We start from the raw sequence: 17,812 nt of genomic DNA on the forward strand, positions 1-17,812 counted from the left end.
AGATTCATCAAGTTTAACTTTACCCATCAAAGGCTGACAGCCTCAGAAAATTTGCCTGACTTTCGAAAAAGGAGGGAAACATCCCCTTAAAGTCAAGGAATCGTAATGAAAGCTACAACATCAAATTCAGCGTATCAGAGAATCCTGTTGTAGTAGTTTTAAGGTCCCATTTTCAAAAACATGGAATTTTGCATTTTTTGCCAACACAAGGATGCGTGTTTATTTGTTTGTATGTTTTCCCCAGGGGTGGTTATATCCAACCAATGGATATAGAATATCGGTAGAGGGCTAATTCAAACGGAAATAAAAATTTCTAGTGCCCATTTTCAGTGACCAAAAAGATCGGAAGGCAGCTAGCCCCCTTTCACGTCCGTTTTTTCCCCAAAGTTGCTCGATGAAAATTTTGAGATAGCCATGTTGCTCACCATAGTTGAAAGGTCCAATAACTATGCCATTGGAGATAACACGACCCCTCACAGTCCCTGGGGAAAGATCTTTAAGTTATGAAATTTGCCCATTGTTTATGTATAATACTAGCTATTGAGAAGTATGCATACATTTTTTGGGTGGGGGTAGGATGAATTTTCTGTTTGGAGATTGGCCACAGGGAGAATTTCACGTAGGGATAGAAGTTTCTGGGGGGGGGGTGAACTTTTCTGGGGAAATTTCATACTGGGGGATTTTCCCGAATTCCTATACGGAATTATTTTTCTTTGTCTTACTTTCTCTTTGCCAACTCAATTGTACATGTGGAGATGGTAATGGTAATCGTTAGGGGTAAATTTTCACCGGGATTTATTTGTCCAGAGGATTTTCCCGGGGAGAGAGAGAGAGCCGGATTTCCCAGCATTATTTAAAAAACGATCGGAAAAAAAATTCAACTCAGAGTAAGGAGCAACATTAAAACTTAAAACGAACAAAAGTTATCACGTATTAAGGGGGATTGTCTCTTCTTCAATATCTCGCTCTTTACGCTTAAATTTAACTTTTTGTCCCAATTCTTTCAGAAAAAACTCATAAAACACACGGGTCGTTTAATTACAACAATAACACGCTTTTTTAAAAAACTTCAACGTAAAAAGCGAGGTATTGAGGGGGGGCTCCTTAATGCGTAATAATTTTTCTTCGTTTTAAGTTTTAATGTTGCTCCTTACTTTGAGTTGGAAAACTTGTTTTTTTTTCCTAATCAGAGGCAACACTATAGCGTTGCCTATAGTATAGGTACTCATATAAAACGCATCTACCACCATATGAAAGTTCTAGAATTCTCGTCGTCACTCCTAACCAGCTTCCGCGTGAAATAATAAAGTTTAAAAGTTGAATTCTGTTAGGTCTCGGCAAGCTGTTAAAAATACTTTGAAAGATCTTGTATTTGTAATTTCTGTCCGTTTCTGTGCTTCGTATTCTTAATGCATCAATAGTACTTTGGATATTTCCAGAAATATTCCAGAAATATATATTTCTAGAGATTTGGAAATATGACCGATTTGTTTCAATTTATAAAACAGGATCTAAGCAGCTACTCAACCTGTTTCAATTAATAAAAAATGGTTTTAAAAACACGTTTTCATATTTTATAAGAAACTCCTCTAAAAGCTAATTTGGATTTAGGCATGATCTTTCAACCGAACATACTATTACAATCATGATTCTCACGTTTTGACGCATAGAACGAACCTAGTAAAGAAAGAACCACAAACCATTGTACCCAAAAATTTAAAAACACGTTTAAAAAACGACTGTTCAGTGAGAAAACATTTTCATTTCTAGCTGATTTAGGAAATATAACTATTATTTCGATTAATCTTAACAGTAAAACGAGAAAAAAAAAATCGAAAAAACATTGCACTACTGGAATTTCCGTTGCTAAAAACTTACAGCTCCAACCTTGGAAAACAAGATTTTTTTTTTTGCACGGGTAACACTGACGTGTCCTCTTTCTTTCTTGTTTATGCTAAAGGCCAGTCAAAGTACTTATGTCCTATTAGAACCTTAGGAGGAGTTTTTTTAAGATGAAACTGTAATAACTCTGAAAGCAAATACTTCGTCGTTGCTTGAATTTCATATGACAACACCGGATTTCCTTCATACCATGGTTGGTTATAAATAATTGGATACAAACTCATCAGAAGCCGAATCTTTGACACTTGAACCGTCACAATAAGCACTGTATAAAATCATAAAAAGCCACGAAATGCATTCTGTCTCGTTAAAGAAGACTTTTTTACTTAAAATATGCTTTATCAGTCATCCTCTTTTCTGGATAGCTTGAGCTCTAATAACCATCTACTTAAATTTAGCACCAATGCGTCAATTTATATCCAATTTAGCTTGTTAATGTATATGACAAACAGTTAAGATAGAGGTGTTACTCCTATGCTTGTGAAGATTGGCAGTTCAACTTTAGTGTTTCTCTTTAGTTATCAGAGGATCAATTCAAAATGTGATTTATTTTACAGAGTTATAGTTCCTAATTTTGTTGTTGAATTGATTAAAACATATCAATTTTTGACTATTTCTGATGTAAGGGAGACATTCAAAACTTGAGATGGATCTAATTTGATCGAAATTAAAAGGTCTGTTGTTCTTCTTAAAATTTGAAAGTAATTTGAGACTAAACAGCCTCTCTCATCACCGTTTTCTGCTACCCGCTTCCCCATAAGTCCCATGGTATTGCAGAAGAATTTTGAGATTCTCATTTTGTTCTTTTTTTCTTTTTTTCTTAATAGAAAGTGTTGTCGTAAAAATTTCAAAAAGGGCTCATTCAATTGGAAATTGAAAGGACTATTCCTCTTTTTAACAGTCAAAAGTATTCGGAGGGAGAATCTGCCCCCCACGCCCATCATTTCCCCAAACATTTCAGATCACAATTTTGATATGGCCATTTTGTTCAACGTAGTTGAAAGGTCTGGAAATTATGTCTTTGAGGATGACAATCCTCCCATATAGCCCTCAGACTATGAGGGGGGGGGGGTACATCAGGCTATGGATCATACATATGTATGTATTATACAAAGCCAGATATGTATCATATCAGGCTATGTACCATACAAAGCTTGATATGTATCATATCAGGCTATGTACTTTACTGAAAAAATTCTTTTAAATGTTTTCACTTTTCTAACTTTAAGATATGTATCATATACTGAAAAAAATTCTTTTAAATGTTTTCACTTTTCTAACTTTAAGAAAACAAAAATTAATTAAGATTTTAAGGGATAAATATCAGCATATGTATATTCAACTGACAATGCACATTTTTTCAGTAAATTCACTTGAATTTTTTATCAGTAGAGTACAAATTATATTCTGGCTTTTAGAAAGCTTGGGGTTTAGAACCCTACTCGTATATTTTCTGCTCTTTTTGAGTTTGACTCTTATTTATTTTAATTCCTGTTTGTTTTGGGTTTCATTTATTTATTGATATTGATTTGTGGTAGTTGTATTCTTCGTAGATTATTTGATTGTATTTTTTTTTTTTTCATTTTGGTTTAATGGAGTTCTTTACTTTTTTTTAAAAACTAATTTCGTTGAAAAAGTTTTTTTAAATAATTTTAAAGGAAAAAGAAGAAACGTAAATAAAAAACTATTATCACTATAATTTGTTCCGAAAATTTCATCTTCTGTATGAACAACATTTTTATAAAAGTAAGTTATTATGATAATTTATGTTGGAAAAGGGGACAAGATGGGTCATCATTAGGAAAATGATTGAGAGATGGTAAGGAATAGTCACTGCAAGAAGGGCTTCCAGTGGGGGGAGGACACCAAGAAGTACAAGGGAGAAGTATATTATTTTGTATGAGCAATTAAAACAAAAAAAGAACATAAATTAAATAAACAATCACAGCAATCAAGTATACAATAAGTACTAATATAAATAAATCATAAAACGAGTAAAACTTAAATTGAATATGCAAATCAAGCTTAAAACGAACAAAAATCACTGCAAACAAGAGTATGGACACTGCCTCCTTCCCAAGTATAAAAGTCCAAAACCTACTGCGTCGTGGGCTAGAAGCGTGGATAATTTTTAAGTAAATTACGTTTTCAGTGTCAGTTTAGGATAACTTTCACTAGCTGGTTTTATTAACTTGCTTCAATTTCTGTTTGATATTCGCAACTGGCACCCCTTTTGCCATTCCAATTTTTTGTTCGGTTTTTAGAAGAAAATTTATACAGAAACAACCCTAATGATGATATTGAAAAGAACCAGCCGAAACATCGCTTAATTCAAAAACAGGTGCCAGATGAGAATACAGCTGCTAAATGTGAGAATAAATACCTTTTAATTCAAATAGCGTGAAATTTTATTGGAAAATTATAACTTCCATTGTATTAAATATAAATTGTATAAAACTTAAAACGCAGCACGAAAAATTATGAAATCATTAGCCAATTAGCCTCAATGACATTTAGCCAATTAGCTCATAAAATACCTCAATGACATCTTCAGGGTCCATCTCGAGAAGTTCGGGCGTATCATCATCACTCACACACCTACCATCATAAATGAAACGACATTTGTCAAGCGGAATACCCTGCAAATATTGAAAAGACCATAAAATAGAGGGGCCTATTATCGAACGAATAACACAAAGACGCCAAGTATTTAATAATTAAATTGATGTCATCACTGATGTAAACTTTACAGCAAAAAGTCGGAGCTTCCTCGGAAGTGGAACTTCCAATATACCAATTAACGAGTGTCCCTTTGTAAAACTGAAATAATAAAGATAATAATAATTAAAAAAAACCTCAAAGCTCATATCAGTCCCAAAACCAGAATCTTCAGAGGCATCCTCTACAATTCTGTTCCGAGACCTGTTTTACGACTTTGGCCCCCTCCCCTTTATTCTGGGTTTTTCCCTATTCCATCAATTTCTGTTTCCTCTTAGAAAGTGGTGAGGTTCCCATTGCAGTCGTATCAATTCACAAAAATTCGGACAGGGGCAAAATTAATTTTCAAAATCGAAAGGGTGGGCAAATTTGTCGTATTTTTCGATTTTTAATGAGAATATTTTCAAATACAAACACCCACTCCCCCTCAAACACACACAAAAAAGAAAGGCGTTTTTCGGAATACAGGAGAAGGTTAAAATATCTAGAGGAAGCACATGCCCTCCCTCTTCCCCCTAATTGACACAACTGTTCCACCTTTTACATAAAGTACTGGCACCATGCGAGCTCGATGATAGTGAAATTACTATTTGTAAAGCTGCTTTGAATTCCTTACTGGGGTAAAAGGGGATGATTTTTGCATGTCCACAAGTCAAAGCCTGAGGCGTGTGAGCCAAAGTGAAGTTGATAGTCTACATTAGAATGGACTATTTGAAGGTTGTTTTCCCAAGCTTTCGTTTCTTTGAGCCCTCCTTGCGTAAATTTCAAATTGAACCCCAAAAATAAATTTAGAAGTGCTTAAAATGTGCGATGGTTCCCTGGGACTATTAATTTAACAATATATGATTAGAGTCACAAATAAACATATAATTCTAATATCCTAAAAAGGAACGTATCCCACATGTTTATAGGTCTGTTTGTGATTTTCGTTGACTACGTTATTTCATTTTCTGCGTTCTGGACTGAGGCAGAAGTATCACATGTGCCTTTTACCTTTTAACAGTCCTCTTACTGCTAAGGATATCAGACCTTACCCTTAGCTCCTTTCTTAGCAATAGTGATAGAAAGTTGATCAACAGCAACAAAAGCTATACTTGAACGGAAAAAAATATATAACTTTGTTTAAATTTCAAGAGGCTGACAGTTTCATTGCTCAGAAAAAAGATTAAAATATAATCAGATAGAGAATTCACGCATAAATAAATTAGGTTGTGATTAGGTACAAAAAGAGCTAAGTTCCAGTAAGCAGGTGGATATATCCAAGGCTCAACAAATAGGTTTGGAAATCCAGAATAATATTACTGGAAAAGATGTAAACATTTATACTTCCAAGAAGAAAGCAACTGCGGTTACTATAAGAGTGCAATGTAACCTGAAAGCAGCAGCAAGACTCCCTACCGTTGAGCTGCTTTAATGTTTCAATAGCTGGTCACTGTTGAAAAGAGTTCAGTTGAAGAACTCCAGGCGTTTTTCTGCTTCCTGCCACCTTCGTTAGATGAGCCGAATGGTCTCCTTCGGTTGGCAGACAAACCAGAACGTACTACTGATGCAATCAATGGGACCAGCGCTTACCACAGACAGATTGAGCACTTAAAAGGTTAGATGAACCTTCCTATGTTCTAAACGGCGAGGCCCTTCTATATCGTTGCTTCGGGAAAAATGCAAAACGTAAGTAGGTATCAGGACCAAATGCGTCGACTATGTTAAGCAAAACTGGATGCGTTTTCATACCGTTTGATGAGTATTTAGCTGGATCCTTAATCAAAGACGCGACGCATAGAAGGAATAGCAGTTCTAAAGGCTATCCTAATATCAGCATTCAGCCGCGAATGTCTTGTTCAGTAACAAAAGATGATTTCCTTAGCAAAGCAGAAAACAAGCAGTCAATTATAAGCATTCTGTCTGGCTACCTTAAACAAGTGGGATGTAAAGTGTACTAGTCGCCAGCCAATGCCGATCTGCTGGTAGTGATAACTTCGGTTGAGCCGACAGAGCGCCAATCCACTGCCGTAATAGAAGATACGGACTTACTAGTCCTTTTACTGTACCACAAAAAGTGAGACTGTAAACCGATATTCTTCCATTTAAAGTTGGTCACGGGAAAATAGAAGTCGTCTATAGGATATTTTGTCAGCCGAGCTGAAACCCGAAGACACCCTTTGCGACCAAATTCTTGCCTGCCACGCCTTTCTCGAACGCAATTTGACTTTGCAAATTTGAGGCATAGGATAATGAACATCATTAAACCAAGTAAAAAAGACGAAACATTTCCGAGACACTCGACGATATATTCCTGGATCTAGGTTGTAGAAACTGATACAGGTTAACCAGGTTCACTACGGGAAACTCCTCGAAAAATTTGGACGTTCTGGGGAGTATGTAGAGACAAAAACACTCCCATCAGCAAGCAATATTAGCAAGTATCATTTGCTTGGAGGATACTACCAAGTAAAAGCGTTAATAACGTTGAGTATTGACTCGATCCTTTGGAGTTCGGCTGGATTGTATTGCAAGGAAAATTACGACCTCTTTGCTCAGATAGATCACCGGCACCACCTTCCATCCTCTATGTCTTTTATTGTAATTGCAAGAGCCATTGTAAGACACTGCAAAGTTTTTTTCAAAAGACATGACTTAAAATTACCTGAGCTTATGGCAATTGTAAAGAAACATGCTGATCTAGCTGTGGTGCCGGAAACTTTGAAGACGATGCCAGTGAACAAGAAGACCAAATTTTTGAATAGCTTTAGCACTACACAATGAATCTCTGTGCTACAGTGATTTTTATCTGCCTTCGGCAATTGATCTCTGTGTTACATTACATCTGAGTATATTGATCTCTTTTTTTTAGAAACTAGCGCTTCGTCTCAGCTATGGGAAGTTCTTTGATAGAAAGTTTTTTTATGTTGGCAAATACGCCATTTAAGTTCCCCTCCTCTTCCTTATTCTCACTCAGGTTGACCATTTTAAAGATTCCAGAATAACCGGACTTTACCAAAGTCGGTCTTGACTGTCACCACAGGCTCGAGACTGAAAATATATTGCCATACTTTTTTATTACCTCTCGAGAAGGGATACCTGTTCATACCTCTCCAGAAGGAGAGGTGGGCCCCACCTCTCCTTCTACCTTATTCTTCATAAGAGCTTTGAGCCACACAATTGTCTTGACTTCAAATATTCAGATTCCTGTTCATCAGCAAAAACATTTGATCACATTTGCTGGTGCTTACTCAATCAAAACTTTTTTGCCTCAACCTACACCTAAACATAAAAAACCCATACTTGTGAAAGAACCAGAGCTGCAGACTTATTGGACCCCGAATCAGCACATATTTTTTTGGTCAGTTAGTGAAAGAATCATTAGTACAACAAGTTGATTGAGGTTGACCACTTTTTTCACATGTTTCCTGTCTCTCAACTTCACTTTTCCACAGATCTTTGAGCCCTAAACAGTTCTCTTGAATTGAAATATTCAATGTCATGTTCATAAGCGAAGAAAAGAGTAAAAATGATATATCTCATCACATTTTCTGGTAATTACTCAGTTTACATTTTCTGCCTCAACCTCAAGAAACTCAAATTTGTGAAAGACCTAAAGCAAAAGACTTTTCGGAATCGGGATCAGCATATATTTTTCAGTCGGTTAGTGAAAGAATCATTTGTATAACAATTTGTTTTAGGTTGAATTATTTACTTCATTCTATCTAGTTGGTATGTTTAGGCCATTTTATAGCAATAAGGGTGTATGTTTAGTATTTGTATCTTGCACTCTCTTTTATTCCAGGGATTTAGCCATGCAAAGAGCATTTCAGTGTTTTTTTTTCTTTTTCTTAATAATAATTAATTCTAATTTTCACGAGTTTTTTTTCTAGAATGAACTCTTTTTTTGCAAATTTAATTCTTTTTTTTAATTTTAATAAATTCAACTCAGAAGGATCGCACTAGCCTACATGGGCCCTAAAACTAGAAATTCTAACCAACTTCCTTTTCCCCGAATTGCCACTTCAATTACTTACCACTCGATCATAGAATCCCTTCTTTATCTTTCGCATTTTAGTGTTCTTGTTCAATTTGAAAATTATCTCAATATCTTCAATTTCTTGCCTTTTATCCTTATAATCAGTGATATCGGACACAACGTGCACGGTAAATATTTTCGTCCTGAAGAAAAGAAATGAAATAGTACTGGACATAACAAGGTTAGGCGAGGGACTTTAAAGTCTGATTTTTGGAGGAGTTGTGAGTTCTTTGCTGCTAAAGAAGTTCACATTATGAATAAATACACAAAATCCCTATCCCCCGTACTTTTTTAAATTTGTGTACAAAATATTTAACTTTCGTCACTACTGGTAGTTTACACGTCAAAACCACACTTACTTCAAGAGCAAAAAAAAGTCTTACGTGTGAATTTTGACATTTTCAGGCTACATTTACACGCTTTTTAGAGCAAACTAATAGAATAAGATAAAGGAATTTTGTTTATAAAAGACTGTCACCGGTTCTGAGGGATCCACATTAGGTGAAAAACATAAAAGGTGATTGTTAGAGAATAATTATTTAGATTTCAGGTCCTTTACTTATACATTTATGATGGCTTCATTTACTATTGGCAATGCTGGATGTTGTCTAGTTGTGCTGTTTATCCTAGGTGCTTGAATGGATTTGTTTTTGCCTTTTTTTTTACCAAATAAATTAACTTTAACACATTATGCAATAAATACGTCCAAGATTTAAACTCATTTTTGAGAAATCAGCTCAGCCAGGATATTATTCAGAAATGATCCAAGGTACGTCGCAACATTTGAATAAATAGAAAGCAAGATAAATATGTTAGAATTGGACAAAATAAAATAGACTCCAAATAAAATGACCAATATAAAAGATCTACTAAAAATTTAAATAAAAGAGATTCAATGGGAAGAGGTTATAGGGAGAATCATCTATTTAAAAATCCGCAATATGATAAAATAAATTGTCTATAATTTTCTGTGGTAAATTTATCTGATAAAATCACGTTTTTAGTTGAGGCCAAATGAGTGCGAAGGGAGAAGATGAGAGAGGGCGTTACCTTTTTAATGATTAGGTGATAGCCCTGTAGCAAATAGAAATTCTCTGATATCTTTCTGAATTAAATTCCATTGATATACGACTGTAGTGTTAGTTGAGGGCTAACAAGCATAATGGCAGACGGGTTTGGGGAAGGGGGGGGGGGGGTGGAATGACCTCTTTAAAATTTCAGTGGAGTAAAATGAGGGCTTTAGTTGAGGTTGAACAAAAGAGGAGCAGGGAGCAAACAGACTTAAGGAAAAGTGGTTGTGCTCAGGGTCTGCGTAGGACCTAATGAGTAAACCTTCAACAAGTAGCATCCTTAACACAAAGGTAATCAAAGCATAAGAGGGATATGCCAAGGATGATATCCTAAGCAGAGAATATAGATGTAAAGGGAAAAGAGGGATAAAAAGAGGATTTCCTTAATTAAAGAGAGTTCCTAGAGATATTTAATTGCATGGTTTTTATCGAACGTTTCCCTAGAAATAGGGAAAATAGTATTTATTTTCACTGTAGCAATAAGTTTCATGGTTTACAGAAAGTATTTAACCGGTATTTTAGCAAATTTAGATATTTAAGCCCGGCCGAATTATCCTTCAGTTTTCTTAAATTTAAAACTTTATCCTGGGTTTACCAGCCTATGAAAACGTTGAGATGACGTAAAAAAGGTATCTTTGAAATATTACTTGAAACACCATTTATAATTCCTAAAATCCAGTCATGGTTAACTTAAGTATCATTAAAATAAACTGAAGAGTCAAGCTTTTCATAGTGATGACTGGTAAGTAGAGACAAACCCAAACTAAAAAAAAACAAACAATTTTAAACATCCCACAGTAACCACCAGTATTTGTTCTCTAATACCACCAGTGTAAGGTCTGGCAGTCCCAGCGTAAGTTACAGTATAGTTACGCGTCCGAGCAGTCCCACGGGTTCTTTATGCTCTTCCTACAGTGACATTGTAACCAGTTTAGGTACGACAAGTGTACTACCCATGGAGGGGGGGGGGGATAAGTGCCAAGATCTGTGCCTTCACTGATAAATATATCCCTGATGGGGGAGGGGTCCTCCAGTGGATACTACAATGACGATAATTCTCAAACTCTGAATTCCATACACGAGCTCAGAACACGAACTACCTTAAAAAATACATGTACACATAGAAAGTCAGATAGCCCCTGACGGGGTTAAGTGTAGACTCGGGCCAATCAAATGTATGGCAAGTCAAAATCAAACTTGCTTTATGCATAAACTAAATTTCAATGGCGAGAGTTAGTCAGATAAAAATGGAATTTAAAACCAATTTGTTCCTCTTGCGAAATTGCATTGAAAACAGGCAAGCCTCTCTGAGCTTTTAACTTGTAAATTCAAATTATTTTGTAGGTAAATCTATGTTAAAATAAAAAGGGATATTTGTCTGATAAAAAGAGGGCCACGGGCCCCAATATATATAGGCCTACACAACAAAACAATCTAGTTTTTTATTCTAATTCCGAATATTTACAATAAATTTGGTTTAACTTTATTCACGCAAAGTTAGTACCGCAGTGAAAGCTGTGTAATCGTGGTTGAAGACTGCACAATTAGAAATATCATAGCTGAAACTCTCATTTAAGATAAATATGATTCCTCATCCTGAGCAACAAGGAAAGCCACCTTTTCACACGGGATGTGGCTCCGTTTTTCGTTCTACTTCTTTTTTTTTACCTCATTCGAAATGAAATTGCTATATCAATGAGCTTTTGGTATGTAATGTAGGTAAAAAGGGAGAAAACACTCTCAAAAGGGGGCTGAATTTTGTTGATGCTTACTTCATTAAATTCAACACATTTGAGAGTCCTGCAGTTGAAGCTTCAATTCAAACTTAAGTAAAAACAGTTTATCAAAGAAAAGTTAAGAGCAACTTTCAACCTCAAACGAGCAGAAATTAAGTCATACAATAAGTCAAATCTAAAACAAACAATCATTAAACAAGAATTAACAGAAATTCAAATTAAAAGACAAATAGAGACAAAAAGGCAAATAGAAATGAAAAAAACAAATATAAATTAAAGCTAACAGAAGTAAAACAAAAAATATTACTATGAATACATAAATTCGACTTGAATCAACCGAAAGCCAAAACGAATAGAACCGTGTCTAAGCAATTAATCATACAAATGATGCTAATTTCTTCACGGTTAATTTTTTTTTAGTACCTCTTTTCTTCCAATTTTTTATCTGTAATTGCTCCCCTTTCGCCTTTTCGAGTTATACCCGTCATTACTGTTTACAAAAAAAAAGAAAAAAAAAATCAGAGAAAAAAACTTACGCTCTCGTTGTCGTTTCATCGTTAAAATCATTTAAAAAGAGCAGAGGCTTGTGATATGGTTGAATTGTTTTTGAATTCCTTCTAAACTCGTCTTGGTAGTACAGCCAGTTCGTCTTGCACCATTTCGCTACATGTTTTAAAAGAATAAGCGTCAAAAATCAGGAAGAATATAGTCCTGTACCCCAAGCAAAAATCATCAGGCCTAAAACAAAACGAATTACCTGAGCCTTTTTCGAAATCCAGCTAGAAAGTAAGAAAGTAAGAAAGAGTGCTCTATTGGGCTCTAGCGCCAGTAGTCGAATTTTCAAAGAAGAATTGAGTTGAAAGGAGGCGGGGGAAATAGGTGATGATTGTTTTGGGCCTCTTAAAATATTATAAAAATGTCAGACACACCCTTTATTTTGGGTACCAAAGAGCCAAAAAAGAGCTTGCGAAGTTTTCCAATAAAAACGTTTCAAAAACTCGACAATAAAAAGTCACATGCTTTTAAAACAATCAAATATATTAAAAATAAATCCAAACTATGGACGGGATTCTGCAATGATTTTCAAATTTCTGCAACTTTTGACTGAGCCAATTAACATTAAACTTTTTAGATAAAAGGCACTTTATTTTTCTTGTAGGGCTTGAATATATGAGAAGTGATGGGAGAGTGGGAATTTCATATTTTGAAGTTCCTATAAGAACATCATCCACCTAAATTTGTACCAGGGGTCCCCGGAGTCCTCTGGGCCAGCCTCACAGGTAAATTCTCCCTGTGTATGGAATACGAGAGATAAAGATAATTCAGTGACCATTGAAATGATTTCATGTACAGTAATAAAAAGCGAATATAAAACACAGAAATTGGAAAATAGTAGCAGTAAGGATGAACTTGTATGAATTACTTTCAGACACACACACAAAGAAAAACAGAGATAATAGATTTTACTTAGCAAGGTGAGAGAGAGGCTATCTCTCAAAACTCAGTAAATCAGTTAATAAAATTCTGATTTATTAGACCTTTGACACTGCTACGTAAGAACTTATGCTACGAAATGCGGTACGTAAAATGGTGTAAGACTTGCCAGCTAAGCATAACCCGTCAAATCGGATTAAACAGTTACAGCATTTACCTAAATTAAATAAAAAAACACAAAAAAGCCTTTTCCCAATCTCCTAGGATGACCGGTTCGATACGATGACCCCTTAAAAAAAAAAAAAAAAAAAAAAAAAAAAAAAAAAAAAACGCATCTTCACTCTGGCTAAAAATGTAAAATTCCACGTTTTTGTATATAGGAGCTTGAAACCTCTGCAACAGGGTTCTTTGATATGCTAAATCAGATGGTATGATTTTCATTAAGATCATCTACCTCGTATACAGAATAATTTTTGTTCATTTTAAGTTTTAACGTTGCTCCTTATTTTCAGTTGAAAAAACTTTTTTTCGATTGAATTTCTGACCGTTCTTCATATTTGATATGTTAACGACTAAATCTGACCATCACATTTAACATATCCAACGACCGTCTGATATGTTAAATCTGATGGTGTGATTTTCATTAAGATCACTAGACTTTTTGTGGGTGTTTCCCCCTTATTGCAGAACCAGGCAAATTTTCTCAGGCTTGTTGCTTTTGATGGGTAACATTAAACTTCATGAATTTTGTATATTTGAAATCAGCATAAAAAGTCAATTCTTTTGATGTATCTATTGTTGGTACTCGTTAATTATTCAGATGACACTCAAGAGCTTTTATCTGAATGTAAGATCTGAGAAAACTGATTTCATAGCCACAAAGACAAGTGACGGGTGATAGAATGCATTGGAATTACATAATTTGGGCTATATATTTGCACATTAAGGGGAGTGGAGGTAAAGTATAGCGGGTCTGCATGCAAAATGTGTTGGCTAAAATTATTATGCATATTATGAAGTAAGAATTGTTTTCTAACTTCACGGTATTCAAATACTTTTAAATTGTTTACTTTCAATGCATTGTCACCCATTGCAAACTCTGTTCTTACTTCTTGCGCAAGAAATAAATTTGAAAATTAAAGAGTAGCCCTAAACCCTTAAATGGGCAGAGATAACGTCATACAAACAAACCACATTAGCAGCACAAAGAATTATTATGTAAGAATAAATGTAACCCAGACCAAACAAAAATTGATATGAGTAGACAAGTCAAATTTAAAACGAATAGACATCAAACAGTTCGTGGTAACGAAAGGTATGTAAGGAGCACTGTATATATAATTAGCAGTAAGTTTACCACAGATAATTTCTGGCTCTTCATTCTCGGTGCGAACAAACAGCTCCTCCCACTTCTTCATGCATTAGCGGGTTAGTGTGTATGCCCAGTATGCGTCAATCAATGAGAAATGGTTCAAAATTGTATTATTCGTAATTGCGAAAGCAGAAAAAAACTTGGTGAGCCGGCCAAGTGGTTTGCAACTGTCCCATCTCACAGGTATGACTTAATTTATATACAAATTATGACTTAATCTATTATTTATATACAGTATTATTGTAAATTCATTCTTTGTCTTTCTTTCCATTCTTAAACCAATGTTATATTTACCTTTTGCATTATTTCAGCCCACTATATATACATTTACATAAATTTATATGCAGTGTTACAGCCACACCAATTATTCTCCTTTCCTTTTTTATTCTTTAATAATAATTTCTGGTCGTTTTGAGTATGAGTTATTGTAGGCTTCTATTTCTACTGATCGTAAGTTTAATATGGCCTTCACTTTTCTTTAAAAAAAAACTTCCTTTTTCGTAAAGTTTTCGTAGTATATATATATATATATATATATATATATATATATATATATATATATATATATATATATATATATATATATATATATATATATATATATATATATATATATATATATATATATATATATATATATATATATATATATATATATATATATATATATATATATATATATATTTATATATATATATATATTATTGGAGTGTAAGGGTACCGCTGGCACCACTTATTGGATGCCTAATGTGTGGGGTCACTACTTTTAAAGGCAAAAATAAAGCAAAGAGTTTCCATGTCACTTACGGGAGGAGGACGATCCCTCTTTGGCACAAAATTATAGGTTTTAGCGCGATTACTTCAACGGTTCCGTATACTAAAGGGACCGGACTGTTTATGGCCATAATTAAAGCCACAGTTGACCGATCAAACTTCAAGCTAACCTATTTAGATCCGATCTAAGCTGAAAAGTTAAAAAGAGTACATAGAAAAATTTTACTGTATTAACAATCACGCGGTATAAAATGAACTCTAAAACGGAACTAAAGGTAAAAATATCTGACACTTGAATCAATACTCTTTCAAGACGCGCGCTTGCGCGCACACCTCTGACCAAAGGTGATGAATGGCCGAATCAAATCAGACTCTCAGCATCCTTTGAAGCTCTTCGAACTCTAAATTTAAGCTGTATGAGTCATCGCTCAACTGGCTTTTTCAGACCACTCGTCTAATTAGTGGATTCTTCAAACATCGTAATAAAAGCTTTCCCGGGATTTAGATATTTAACATAAATGAAGTTAAATTTATAAAAAGGACATTTTTCTGAAACAAAAAGGGGCCAAAGGTCCCAACACCTCCCTCCTAAGAAAAATGACCGCCATCACGCCACGGGTCAGAGCACAAAACAGAATACATAAAATAAATAACACTAAACTTCAAAATCACCAAACTTGTACTTATCTTCTACTAATGCCTGTGCTTCACTCTGCTTGGATCAGGATTCGGTCGTCCATCCCCACGTCTCCATTGTAGAAACCACCATGGTCTAGATCGTCTAACATCCGCATTTGGTCTCAAAAATCGAAGTTCCAAAGATTCGTAGGAATTCACTGTGCACAGCACAAATAAAAACAAAACTTTCTTGCTCTCACGAATTTACATTTGAGAGGAGCAGAGAATCAGTTTCTGGCACATGTGATGATGCCAGCCATCGTGAAAAATTTGGCTGCACTAGCCTCTTAATTTCCATCTGTGTAAACAACCCCACATCTTGATAAAAAAGTGAATTGCCCCTTGGAATAATTTCAAATAGTCTAAGGCGGAAAATACACCGACCTTTGAAAACGATAAGGGTTCAGGAAAATGTAAATATCTGGGCGAATCATGAATCGCTTTTTTCTGGTTTCCCTCCCCTGGGATAATTAACTGAAGAATATACGTTGATGCTAATTGAAGATGAAACTTAGATAAATCTCCCACTGAATACAATTTGCCGGAAATACTTGTCGACTCCCATGAATAATAACAGCTACGAATAGGGTTGCTGGACAACGATTTTGGTGAATCATGAAGTGTCTGGCAGAAAGAATCCCCCTGTGACTCTAGATCAAAAAGGCCAAATTTCGATAAAGGGAACACAACTTATCTGCAAGTTGTGTTTTGAAAAACATGGCTACCTTTTTCGACTTCCCACAGGGTATCTTCCCCACGGAATTCGCCCCCCTCACAAACGACCAATATACTTTTTGGCTTGATAATAATAATCTCACGTTTATTTTTAAATTTTTCCAATCCAACTTGACGTTCAATATCTCCTAACTTTCGTCCAAACAGGTGTAGATCATTCATCTCTCTTTTGTAACCATCTTGTTTTATTCCCCATGGGTCTTTGACCTCTTTTTCCCCCTTATCCATGTTTTTTAAGGCACAGCCCATCCAACATTTTTTTGTTTTTCGCCACAGCAGGCTGAATGTCCAAATGTCTCTTTTTTACACTCCTCTTTTCATCTCTACTTTTCTCAATTTTGTCATTCGCGCAAAATAATAAATCATCGTTAAATCTGATTTGGACTCCAGTGTCCACTATCTTTGACTGAATAATTTCATTGTAGCTCCGTTTAATATCTCTTTTCTCTTTCTTAGTTTTCTTTTCTTTTGTAGTAGCATTAAATAAATCGTCATGAAATCTGAATTGGACTCTAGTGTCCATCTTCGACTGTCTTTCCTTATTGTAGTTCCGCTTAATATCTTTCTTCTCTCTTTTAGTCTTCTTTATTCTTACCGCAGAAACAATTATTTCATCTTCAAATGGGAATAGAACTCTGACATTTGGTTTTTCATATTCTACTAAAATCTCTCGAACTTTCCGAGGAAAAGTGCGTAAATAAATTTTGTCTCCTTTTTCTCTGGTACAATCGGTGTTTCATTTTGGCCTGTACTTGTTCGCGTCTCATACTCATTAAAAGTGTTCTCAAGTTTTCTATTATTGGCAAATTTACCAGAAAAATCAATTTCGCGCGTCTTATTTTCAATATTATGTGGTCTTATTACTTCCGCATCCCATTTTTGTGGATTATCAGCATTTTGAACACGCGTATCATGTATTTCGTTTTTCCGATAGGGTGGCACAGCCTTACCATTTGTTTTATGGGCTGGTTCACCTCCCCCCGTAGTTAGCGAAGTATTATATTTTCTCGTAAAAGTGTTTAATGTTTGGTAATTTTCGTTTTCTCCCAATTGATTCTTAGACAAATTATTATGGGTATTTGACGGCCTAGAAGTTAGTTGTGATAAAATCTCACTTTCTGGAATTCCCCAGCGGGCTTCTATTAGACCTATCATGGTTCTTTTAAACTCTTGGTGATATCTTTCTTCTTTCTCTCTAGCTATTCTTTCTTTCTCTCTTTCTTGTCTATCTCTTTCGTCTTCTCGTTCTCTGGCTATTCTCATTACCTTCATGAAATTTAATATATTTTGTCTCTTATCTTTCTTCCTTTCTTTTATATCTCTCTCTCTCTCTTTTTCTATGGGCTTCACTCGCCCTTTTAAGTCTCATCTCTGT

General features: G+C 35.0%; 1 protein-coding gene across 2 annotated transcripts in view; it reads right to left on the reverse strand.

Moving 5' to 3' along the window:
- The window catches only part of LOC148952775 (uncharacterized), a 35,093-nt gene that overhangs the window by 2,993 nt on the left and 14,288 nt on the right, over positions 1–17,812 (reverse strand). Inside the window, exons 2-4 of one of the 2 annotated variants that reach the window (XM_089088084.1) lie at positions 11,981–12,107; positions 8,637–8,781; positions 4,440–4,541 (exon numbers count right to left, since the gene is read on the reverse strand). In XM_089088084.1, coding sequence (XP_088944210.1) covers positions 4,440–4,541; positions 8,637–8,781; positions 11,981–12,107 — 374 coding nt within the window. Of the gene's footprint in view, positions 1–4,308; positions 4,542–8,636; positions 8,782–11,980; positions 12,108–17,812 lie in introns of those variants that run through there. The other variant, XM_089088083.1, reaches the window with a different exon arrangement.

This window comes from Artemia sp. Qi Xiang Cuo, chromosome 4, assembly GCF_049724085.1.
Source record: "Artemia sp. Qi Xiang Cuo chromosome 4, ASM4972408v1, whole genome shotgun sequence".
Taxonomy (NCBI): domain Eukaryota; kingdom Metazoa; phylum Arthropoda; class Branchiopoda; order Anostraca; family Artemiidae; genus Artemia; species Artemia sp. Qi Xiang Cuo.